Raw genomic sequence first — 12457 nt, forward strand, 5'->3', positions numbered from 1 at the left:
GCAACCAAATCTACCCTCGGGTACAAATAAAGTTACCTTACCTTACCTTGTCCCTAAATCTATATCTATATGAAACGGCTCATGTTGTGATCATGAGGTTTTCTCCTTATTTAGAAAACGCACAGGTCATGTTGACATCAGAATGCATCCATTTTGCGTTGGATGCCAACGATGGACAACAACACCACAATGACCGTCTGTCTCGGGTCGTTGCGAAATCCTTGACGCTTGATGTCGGGCCTATAGTTAGGCCGGCCGATGCGACCCCGAGATATCCCTCACCTCCGTGCCACAACGCCACTTCGACGCCGACTATAAGACTGCCGCTTGGGATGAACCGCGAGCCATTTGTGCGTCCATCGCTGCGTCTGAGAACCATGGCCATGCTGCGAGTGTCATCCTACCGAAGGTTGTTTGAGGAGCAGTGCTGGAGACAGAACGGAGCGTCGGTGGTGTCGAGGCGCAGCCCTGGCAGGTCAGTGTGTGTGGACCTTAACCTTGGGGGGCGTGGAAGGATGTTTGTTTTGCAATGGAGTTCTGATAAGTCTGATAGTTCTGATATTTTGCAATGGAGTAAAAAGCTTAGTTACAAAGGTATCATAGCGCAGGTTTAAGTTTCTTATAATTTGATGGTCTATATCTAGATATCATTTAAGATTTGATTTTGATTTGTAAGAATAATATCAATCAAAAGAAAAACGAGTGTTCTGTGTGCCGGAGCTAGTTTTTAAGAATGGCCAAGAATGCAACCACGCCTTGATAAACCTCCGAACTTTTGATGGGTGGTGGCAAATGCCTTCTCTTGTGGATGTGTCACTATGATCCATGCTGTTCCTTTACACCCCCGTGACAAAAGGGCTGGCCAGCCATACCGTGCAGTGAAGTAATCACCCCTTGATGGGAGTGTTCAAGCAATTATTCATTTAAGTCTGGTTTAATCATGCATGCAATGCCTTCAATGACTTAATCAGAAAGGAATTGAGCTTCATCTAATAGTGGTTTATCGCTCTCCATGCGGTGCACGGCTATATCATTAATGAATGAAATCTCTGGTCAGATGCATGAGTTTGGGCTGAACCACTAAGGTTGGGTTTAAACCTCTCCCTAGCAGGGAGGGATGGGGTTCTGAGCGGATGAGGTCACTTCATCGTACATCGCGTGTGTGTTGTTCCATCGCAGGGCTGGAGCGGCTGACGAATGCCAATGCGACAAGTATGACTTTGCATCTGCCAAGGCGCTCAACAAGGAAGGCCTGGTCCGATTCACCCAGGACCACACCGTCCTCTCCGGCCTTAACAACCGCCTGGTCCGGCTGATTGAACTGGTGAAGCTTGGCAAATAAACGTTACAATCACCCTTCAAAAACGTGTTAACGTTTCTGTAAAAACATGTTCATGTTTCTGTAAAAATGGCCTTTGTGCGCTTGTGTGTTGCAGATCATAAAATAATAGTGCATTTCAGGGATGACGTTTATTCGTTGGCAATTGGCACTATAACAAACAATCCCATGTCCAAATGATTTGCATCGTATCTTACCCAGAAGGTCTGTTTGATGAGTGTGCAGGGATTTCTCTTTGTTGTTGTCGAGCACCGTGACTACGTTACGATTGTGTTTGCACCGCAGCATCAATCCTGAGGCTGTGTCCTCCCCCACGCAGGCTCGTTGCTTTGAGGAGGAGAATGAGTTCCTGGAGAGCCAGATCCTGGACCTGGAGGAGAGCGGGCCCTCTGCGGGAGTCTCTGGCACCGGGGGCGCTGTGGCTGACTGCAGCCTGGACGCGGCGGTGGAGAGGCTGCGCAGAGAGAGGGTGAGACGCTCCCTCCCTGTGGGGAGACGTGGGCATGGGTTGGGCTATATGCTAGCGTATGTTTCTGTGCATTGCTGCATTTCTTTGCACGTGGTATATACCAATATTGAGCCTGGTTCAAAGATCTGTCTTTATTGCTTTTAATACAGTTAAGACATACAGGAATGTGACGTGGTTGAGGTGCATACATCAAACATTTGACAGTGACAATGGACCATCTACAGCAGGGGGGGGGGAGTACCTCAATAACCCTGAACTGTCCCTGAGTATGACCCCCTGACCCTTAACCCGAGCAGCTCCCTACGAGCTGGCAGTTCCTTTGCACGGTCGACACTGCAGTCGGTGTATGAATGTGTGTATGAATGTGTGAACAGGAGCCAATCATTTTAAAACTCTTCGGGCAGCCAAAGGTTCAGAACGGGATTTATACATGCATTCATTTTGCAACCAGCAGACTCTACAGTGGAGGAATCCTCGTCTAACCTGCGTACATGTGGAGGCCTATGGCTACTGATTCTAAGCTCTCTGCGTTCTCCCCCTTAGGATGACATCTTGTGTGACACGGTGGAGCTGCAGAAGGAACTGCAATGTCTGAGGCAAGAGTTTGAGAAGGCTCTGCAGCAGAGGACCAGCGTCCAGCACGCAAGACTCGACCTCGCTGAGGTAATGCGTGTTTTATGTGTGTGGATGTGGGCCAAAGATATACATGAACGTAATGGCTACTGTCTTTATGACTGATTGACGCTCCTTATTCGCTGATTACCAAAATCCTAGTATGTAATGAGTGCGATGATGTGGTTCAATGCGCCTGTGATTACAAACCTGACAGTCGTCAGGTAAACTAATACATTAAATCTACTTTGAACTGTATTTCTGTATGATTAAACATGTGATTAAGACATTTCAACAACCAATAAAAACAGAAAGGTATATGTATTGCATAGCCCAAAAAGCATGTCAGCACCCAGTGTGATGGTATACTTCCAGCACTAGATGGCAGCGTTGCCGTGCCAACTCCTCTGCTGTATCGACCCTCCGTCTCAAACGCTCAGGAGATGAAACTCCTCAGCACACATCTGTCTTCCTTTTCTCCTTCTTCTCCAAGTGTGTTGGACAACATAAGTAACATACACACACACTCTGGGCCACAGGCCACGGCGCATATGAAGCCAAAGTTTGCACTCAATACAACACACATAGACACACACATACTTAAATGCACACACATGTGTCACATAAGCCTAGCAGTATCGATGCCAAGCGGGTCAGATACAGGAGAAGCCATAACAAGGCCTCCTCCATCATACAGATGTTAACGCCAGGCAGCAATGTGCCGAGTGGATGAGTTATCCTCTTCTGAATAGCAAACAGCTGGAGCGTGTGATGGGGCTGGATGGGAAAACATGCACCAGGATAGAAACTAAGCCAACTAGACACCAAAGGAGGGAACGGAACACCCCCCATAAGCTCTGGGTATCAGGAGTGGGTCTGCTCGTGTAGGTAGGGATGAGCGAACGCATGGAAGACTGGCACTAGTCCTGGCCCTCCGTACGCTGTTGTGTCTGTTCTGTTTCGTCTGATCGTCTACTTCTCCTCAATGAATTATCTTCGTCAGAAGATTCTATCGTTTCCAGAGAAATGATGTCCAATCGACTTATAGTAGTCCTGTTGTTGGGCCTTTAGTGAATGATGGCCAGCAGCAACTCTTTGTTTTGAATGTCAAGTGCAATATAACGTCCAAGACAGAATCATGAATTTCAATAACCTTGGTTTACCAGCGATGGTGGTTTGAGATAGCTTTCTATTTATAGTGGAAACCATTGCACATGCACACTGCTATTGAACAGAGCTAGCTTGGGACCTACATTACTAATCCACATAAGAGTCTGGGTCTGAACTGCGGAAGCAAATTAGTGTTGGCAATTCTTCAGGGGCTTGTTTCCATTGCACAGAGTGAGGTGTAATCCAGGATTATCTTTCATTATTCATTTTTCCTATCCTCTTTCCCCCTCTTATCTGTAATCAGGTGTCTTCTTGCTTGTCAATTAAAAACTGACCAGTATCTACATCTGGATTTTTCTTCACAATACAACTGTAAATAAACTCATACCATGTGTTGTTGGCATACTCGCATCCAAGCACATACAGACAACGCACAAACACACCTACAAGGATGTGCATTCACATAACACACACACACACACACACACACACACACACACACACACACACACACGCACACGCACACACGGTATACGCATGCCACCTTCTGTGTCCCAAGCTCCTTGCAGTAGCCTCCAGGTAAATGATTTACCAGGCAGGCTGCTAGGAATTCATATCTGTGCCGTTTGGTGCTGTTATCCTCGGCACCTGAGATTACGGGACATTATTTGATCTACATTATTTAACAGCGTCGGCCACCAAGGAAATAAACCAGGAAATGAGATTCTGATACTTTCTGCTGAAATCACCTGCGATAGCAAGTGACCAAATGGCCTGAGATACTATAGCCATGACAAAGCTTATTTTAGGCTCTTAGTGTGGGAATTCAAAAATTCCTGCAGTGCATGTCTTCTTCCATATCTGTTTCTGAGCCCGGCAAACTTCAGATGACCTCCTTTGTGTGTGCATGTGCGTGCGTGTGTGCGCGCATGTGTGCGTGTGCTGCAGAGTAATTTTTATATTGGTTTATGTTAGCATCGCTTTCTCTTTTTCTCCCCCTTTTCCTTCTTTCCCACGGTAGGAGGTGGATGCGGTGACAGCCGAGTGCCTCGCACTCAGGGAGCAAGCTGAGATCTACGAGCAGCAGCTAGTCTGCATGGAGGCCCAGCGCAGCACGGTGAGGCCAAGATAACAGTGCACCGTATAGCCGCGGTTTATGCTGTGTTTATTTAATCAAACCGGGCTAATGTATGGCACTGGAAATGGCTCAGAATGATGCACTCTGGCCAGACAGTAGGGCTCATTGTGATGTTCTGCAGTGTGTCTGTGGTGACGTGCATTGCTGTGATGACCTTTAGGGTCTTCTGTTTGACGTTGAAGACGAATCTGCCCTGGTGGGATGCCCCATATGAAGACCCCGTTGCATACCTTGAAGCCATTCAATTATATAGGATGAAGTAGCATGAGTAGAGGTGCTTCTCTGAAAGAAAGTACAACAATGAGGCCCTTCTGTGAATGACCTTCATGAGAACGGGTCTATATATATCCTATGTATGGACACGTGTACAAGCATGTAGGCACGCATGCAGGCATTCATGCACATGCATGAATGCACAACCACACACACACACACAGACACACAGACACACAGACACACACACACAGACACAGACACAGACACACACACACACACACACACACACACACACACACACACACACACACACACACTGTACGCTGTGTAACAAGGCGGCTATCATTACCCGACAAGCAATTTGTCGTGCACACAGGCAGACAGACAGACAGACAGACACTCTCCCTCTCAGACACATTATGCCCCCCCTGCCTCACCTGGGTTGACAGCGACCGCTCCGGTTTCAGACGGAGAGGCTGCAGGCTGCAGCCGGAGCACAACACTAAACCTCCCCATCACCATCACACAGGGTTGTTCCGCCCGGCGTCCAACAGCCTCCCTCTGGGGGGTGGAGGGGTGTTGCTGGACGACTCATTGGCCGAGAAAAGCAGCAGCAAAGCAGAGGAAAACAGAAGCCCAGTCTTCTTGTGTTGTTTACGTTATTTCTTTATTAGCTGCCGTTATCGTCAGCCCTGTGTTGCCTCCCCTGCTGACGAGTCGCACAACGTTATCGTTGTTTAGGACGAGTGAGAGGAAAGGGGAGTGAACTGTCAAAGCTGGACATTGCAGCGTTGTGTTGATCGTCCACCGCAGGCCCCGAATCGGTTAGATAATCTAACGTGAGAAAGAGGTGTTTGTGTGTGTGTGTGCGCGTGTGTGTGTGTGTGTGTGTGTGTGTGTGTGTGTGTGTGTGTGTGTGTGTGTCTGTGTGAGAGTAAGTATGCACAAGATGGACCAGACTCGAAGCCATATATGCATTCTTGGGTATAATATAGAACCATATATACTTCCATGCATTTCATGTGCCTGTGTGTGTGTGTGTGTGTGTGTGTGTGTGTGTGTGTGTGTTTGCAGGCGGTGCAATGCCACGAGTCCCAGGGCCCCCTGGGCCCTCTTGGGACCCCCGAATCCGGGGCGCGACTGGAGTTCTGCAGCCCAGACATTACCCCCGGCCTGCAGATCAAAGCGTACTACGGCCAACTGGCAGAGAGCCTGCAGGTACGACTGCTGTACAGACGGGATATTACACGCAGCAACGCAGGTCATCTGCTGGTGGCTTTAACGCAGAGTGCTTTATGCAGTACTGCTGCTACAATGGGTGGTCCCGGTGGGAATCAAAGCCATATTTCTGTCTGAGTTACTGTAGGGCTTTTCCTATTAAACCACTTAAACGACATATGCATGTGGCTGGTAGGCCGTCTGGGAGGCAATCGAGCAGACACACGCTTGTCGCAAATAAAATAAATCTAGGCCGTTGTGTTTTTTGCGTGTTTTTCCACACGCGCACACACATACGCACACACACCGCAGGCATGCGTTTGCGCAAACACACATGTGCAGTATATACATACACTAAATTCACACATTCAATGACACCCACCATACCCCGACACACACACGCACACAAACACACCAAGCCAGCTGTCATCTCAACCTCCCGCTGACTTATCTCTTGTCCTTTCTCTCACAGCATCGGCGTCTCTCTCTCTCATGTGCACATTTACACATCCTCTCTCTCTCTCTCTCTCTCTCTCTCTCTCTCTCTCTCTCTCTCTCTCTCTCTCTCTCTCTCTCTCTCTCTCTCTCTCTCTCTCTCTCTCTCTCTCTCTCTCTCTCTCTCTCTCTCTCTCTCTCTCTCTCTCTCTCTCTCTCTCTCTCTCTCTCTCTCTCTCTCTGCAGTGTTGTAAGTCTGATCCCTCACACACCACCCAGGAGGGACGAAGGAGTCTCCTTGTTTGCCTTCCCTCTTAACACAGCATGAGCCGAGCGTCCCAGAATCAGTGGGACGCTCCGGACCCCAACTGAATGCCTTTGTCCCCCCTTCTGGGTATCCCTGTGTGTGTGTGTCTGACCAGCTCCGGGTCACGGAAGTCTGCCCCCTGCAGAGGTCAGGGATGTAATCAAACCTGCTGGCGGGCTTCCCAGGCTCCTGATACAGCACCATATATGTGTGTGTTTTTTGGGATGTGTGTGTGTCTTTGGTTGTGTGTGTGGGCCTGTGTGTGTGTGTGTGTGTGTGTGTCCATGCATGTGCGTGTGTGTATGGGTGTCTCGGCCTCACAGGGGTCTATTTTGGAGGCCAAACAGGTCAGGACCCACTCGCTCCAAGGTGTCCCTATGTGTGTGCGTGTCCCAGACTAATTTACCTCCACCCTAGACCCGCAACCCTTGCCCCCCCTCACCCTCCCTCCCCCTCATTCTCCATAACCCTCATCACTGTGACCCGCTAACCCCACCTCTTACACCCCCCCCCACACACACACACACACTCCCCAGCCCCACTAACCTCTTCTTCGGCCCCGGCTAAACACAGCCCTGCATGCATGTCTTGGTCCAGGTGCAGTCGTCTCCAAAGCTAATATGATTGCCACTGAGATTGAACAGTAATGGTAATTGCTGTCGGGACACGCGTGTACGCAGACACACACACATGCGCACACATGAGCACACACGCGCACACGCACACGCACATTCGCGAACACACACACCTGTGCATCGTCTTTCTCTTTTTGTTGGATCGCTCTGATTCAATGAGGTTAAGGCTGAATGCGGGGCACAGGCCAAGCCTAGAAAGCCACTGATTGGTCAGGGTCATGGTACACTTAGCCGCACGGTGGTCTCGTACAATTAGACCCCCGTTAAAGCCTGTGAGAGTGTGTGTTACTGAAGTCGGACTGGCACAGACGTCCCGATGTTGAAGCCGATTGTTCTGTCTCTGCAGTGCGAGTGCGGAAAATCCTCCCCTTCTTCTTCTTTGGTGCCGTCCCACGACCCGCTGCGAGAAGAGGGCGTGTCTGGACCCCCGAGGTCAAAGGGCAAAGACTCCCCAAAGATGGCCGACTCCGGAGAACTGAAAGAGCTGGTGAGTGGACGACGCATTCATTCAAGTCACCGTATGTGTTATTAGCCCTTTTTAGTCCACCTGTCATTTTTCCAAATCCTCCCAACAACCACTTTCCTCTCTCCACCTCCCACTCCTTCCCCTCTCCCTAATGTAATTAATTTCTCCCCTGTGGCAAATTTCTACTCCTCTGGATAAGTTCTCATGCTCACACCCCAACAAAGAGCTCTACATTAGAGCACCCGTCAGCCACTAAATCACAACTTATGGCGAAGAGGGCCGAAAAAAAAACGAAGGGTTTCCCACCAATGGCCTGGGGAGTGTGTGTGTGTGTGTGTGTGTGTGTGTGTGTGTGTGTGTGTGTGTGTGTGTGTGTGTGTGTGTGTGTGTGTGTGTGTGTGTGTGTGTGTGTGTGTGTGTGTGTGTGTGTGTGTGTGTGGCGGGGGGGCTTTGATTGACAGTGAAGCAACAGAGAGTGTGAGAGATCCTGCTGTCCAGGGTGGTGTTCACCATGCGCCCATTGCGTCGGGTCGCTGGGGAGGGGGGGGGGCCTGCTTAGCCTTGAGTGGGATTTATTATCCCCCAAAACCACCGCCCTGTTATTAAGAACTGTCTTTCACAAGCACTTTACAGTGCTCACCACATGCACACACCACATGCACACATGGCACGCACACACACACACACACACACACACACACACACACACACACACACACACACACACACACACACACACACACACACACACACACACACACACACACACACACACACTGACCACAACTGCTGCACTCTGTCATAAAGTTTTTAAAACTTCACACATTTGGGCTGTCTGGAGACTTCCTCCCCTCCAAGGAAATAAACCTTGACCGGACATCTTTTAAACTCAGGCCCTCGCTCTTTTTTTTTAGAGGGGGAGAGAGAGAGAGAGAGAGAGAGAGAGAGAGAGAGAGAGAGAGAGAGAGAGAGAGAGAGAGAGAGAGAGAGAGAGAGAGAGAGAGAGAGAGAGAGAGAGAGAGAGAGAGAGAGAGAGAGAGAGAGAGAGAGAGAGAGAGAGAGAGAGAGAGAGAGAGGAGAGAGAGGGGGAGAGAGAGAGAGGGGGAGAGTGGGACAGAGGGAGGGAGAGCATATAAGTGTAGAGATTCAACTTTAGGAAGTGTAGGGAGGATTCAGAAGACAATCCATTAAACTGTCACTCACCGAGTCACCCGGCATCTCCTGGATGCTTACAGTTCGACCCCCCGTACCCACCCCAGGCCCCCCACCCCTGACCATCCATCACAGCTGACACCTTTGCGGCGGCTGGGGTCAGACATCATGGCCTGGTTGTCAGTACCGCGGTACGCGCTAGTAGCAACTCCTTCAGTAACCACGGTGCCCTCTGTTACCGCAGCAGAGCGCACACACAGACACAGACAAAGACACACACACACGCACACACACACACACAGATTATCCAAACATGCGGTTGCAACAGCCAAGGCAGACTTTGGCTTAACTTGTCGTAATGTTTACTCCTCCGCATTGTCTCTTTCCTATCCCTTTAAACTCCTCTAATTTTCCCTTTCCTACTTTCTGACTCTTTCTCTCTCTCTCTTGTTCTCTCTCTCTCTCTTGTTCTCTCTCTCGCTTGTGTTCTCTCTCTCTCTCTCTCTCTCTCTCTCTCTCTCTCTCTCTCTCTCTCTCTCTCTCTCTCTCTCTCTCTCTCTCTGGGCTGATGCTAGGTGCCTCAGGTCCTCTAGCTCCTAACAGCGTTGGCAAACAAACAGACTGTGGTGAAATCAGCACTGACTGACGTAGCGATGCGTTGTGTGATAGAGCAGGCACTGAAAGCCAGTTGAATGGCCTCATGTACGTGCTCGTCCACACACATACACACACGTAAAAGCACACTCACACGCGCATCAGAGCAAACTCACTGATACACACCATCAGGGAGTGTGTGTGTGTGTGTGTGTGTGTGTGTGTGTGTGTGTGTGTGTGTGTGTGTGTGTGTGTGTGTGTGGTGAGTAAGTGGGATGACTGGGTTCAAAAGTCGTGAGTGGAAACCGAGTCTCCCTCTGCTCCTCTGCCAGGCCTGGAAGACAAGCAGGGCCGCCCGAAACTCCCATCTGCTCTTGACAGATCATTGTTCAACTTCTGTGATTGCTGTAATTATTCACCGCAAGACACACACACACACACACACACACACACACACACACACACACACACACACACACACACACACACACACACACACACATAGGCAGACACTCAGATACCGACACACTGGGATAGGGATTAACCACTGGTTTGTTTTTAGAGGTACATTGTAATCGATGGTGTACCTGCCGGATAGCCTGATTGGGGTTAGCTTAGTTTACCTTAGAGTTGAAGTGCACTGTAAGGTGATTCTACGGCCCATCCTTCACTAAGACCACTATTGCAGGTAGTTAGCAGTAACAGCATCGAACCCGGTTCCTTCTGGGTGAGCACATGTGGTGCTTTCCCTCCCTCCCTGTGGAACAATAAAATGTAATCCGGCGATATTGACATTATTGCGCTCTAGCTTTTTTTTTTCCATATGTCACATTCAAAGTGCTTTATTCGCATGGACGTTAAATGAAAACAAGATGGACTCCGAAGCAAGATAAGCCAGATCAAAACACATTATCTCATCGATCTGTCGTGTAACGGGCGTATAGCGAACCGTATGATGGCTGTCAGTGTTGGCGTCAGTGTAAGGAGCGCAGAACAATGTGTGCGGTTTCCAGCCTCTTGGGAGGGAGGGTGAGGTCCATCTAAGAAGTTGAGATCCGCAAAGTCCTGGGATCTTCTCTGGGATCCCCTCACAATGTGGTGGGGGATCCCAGGTATTGACAAATCTGCACTCCTTGTGATGTTGTTTTGATTTGTTAAAAAACATATTACGTTTGAGATTATTGCATGTCGTCTAAGAAACTAATCTGCCAAGGTATTTCTGTGAAAGATGCTCTTGTATTATTTAGACCTCAATCATGTTGGACTCCAAAGGCCTATCAAAAGGCATTTAGATAGGTCTGCTGTGGTTCTACTCCAGACCTCATTCACATCGCCTTTCGTATAAATATACCACTCTGTGGCTGCTTGTTTTCACTTAACACGGTCACCATATGCAATCATTTAGGCATTCAAACATGGCCGTGATTCTTTGGAAACCTTGGACGCTTCTTCTAGGAGGTCCCTGTGGATTGCATGGCTGTGTGGCTTGCCACACTCAAATCAAAACAAGCCACGAGAAACAACATCTCCGCCGTAGTCACACACAATCGTGTTCCTCCCGTTGCCTTCCGCAGTTTGTGCCCGAGGGGTAATCACCGGCTGACGATCCCAACTGGGCCAAAAATCTCAGAACGTCTAATCGAGGTCTCTGCTTTCGTTTCTTTAAGTGCCCGTGCCGTATCACACCGCAGATCGAGAAACAAAAAGACGATGCAATCACACGAGGGGAAGGCCACACTACGGAGGAGCTTGTGGAATCTAAACAGGGCTCTCTGTGTGGTTCTCCGTAGGTGGGCCAGCTGCAGAAGGAGCTGGCCGAGCTGCAGAAGGGCAGCGTGGAGCTGGAGGATGAGGTGGAGGTGAACGGAGACGCTCACCAGGAGCGGATTGAGGAGCTGGAGGTGAGAGGGAGACGGAAGGGAGGGAGGAGGGATTACCGTTAACCGCAGGATACTCTGGACCAGGCGCGAGAGGGATGTATTTTGATGCCCTGATCTCTTGTCTTGGTGTTCCTCTGTGCTGTTATCATTATTTCTTGCTTTTGGTTTCTGATCTTTTTACCGTGTGTGTATGTGTGGTACCCCTGTGTGTGTGTGTGTGTGTGTGTGTGTGTGTGTGTGTGTGTGTGTGTGTGTGTGTGTGTGTGTGTGTGTGTGTGTGTGTGTGTGTGTGTGTGTGTGTGTGTGTGTGTGTGTGTGTGTGTGTTTCTTTCTTAGTGCACCTTGGAGGATATGAGGGCTCAGCAGCTTGATTTTGAAGACCAAATCCAGGATCAGTGTGAGGACTACCAGGAGTTGCTGTGCGAGAAGAGGACCAGAGACCTTGAGATCGCGGCCTACAGGTAAGACCACAGGGGGTCCTGTTAGGTTAACTTTCGGACATAAGGATGTAATGTCGCATCACTATCTCTCTGCCAATATTGATATTTATTCAAGGAGTTGAAAAAGAAGCGAGGTGTTCTGATAGCAGTTGAACCAGTTCGCCAGTGCAGGAAGTAGCATTTTCTTTGACATATTGTTCAGCAGTACCTCAAACTGTGCCTTGGCGTGATTGATCAAAAGATCTGCATGAATTGGGGACATAGACCAGACCAGAGAAGAGGTTGAAACAGTAAAATGTATCACTTTAGGTAATGGGATCGAAACAGTAAAATGTATCACTTTCAGTAATGGGTATGAAACTAATGACACATGCAGCCACGTATTCCCCACACGCGTCCGCTTGGCTCCTATACAGGTTACGTCTTAAGTTGACCAAAGACAGGCC

General features: G+C 49.2%; 1 protein-coding gene across 1 annotated transcript in view; it reads left to right on the top strand.

Moving 5' to 3' along the window:
- The first annotated feature begins 170 nt into the window (after positions 1–170).
- The window catches only part of vimr2 (vimentin-related 2), a 14894-nt gene continuing 2607 nt past the window's right edge, over positions 171–12457 (top strand). Inside the window, exons 1-9 of the mRNA XM_060062930.1 lie at positions 171–475; positions 1180–1324; positions 1659–1808; positions 2352–2471; positions 4552–4647; positions 5959–6102; positions 7826–7966; positions 11482–11592; positions 11908–12032. Of these exons, the coding sequence (XP_059918913.1) occupies positions 333–475; positions 1180–1324; positions 1659–1808; positions 2352–2471; positions 4552–4647; positions 5959–6102; positions 7826–7966; positions 11482–11592; positions 11908–12032 (1175 nt within the window). The 5' untranslated portion in view covers positions 171–332. The remainder of the gene's footprint in view (positions 476–1179; positions 1325–1658; positions 1809–2351; positions 2472–4551; positions 4648–5958; positions 6103–7825; positions 7967–11481; positions 11593–11907; positions 12033–12457) is intronic.

This window comes from Gadus macrocephalus, chromosome 10, assembly GCF_031168955.1.
Source record: "Gadus macrocephalus chromosome 10, ASM3116895v1".
Classification (NCBI taxonomy): Eukaryota; Metazoa; Chordata; class Actinopteri; order Gadiformes; family Gadidae; genus Gadus; species Gadus macrocephalus.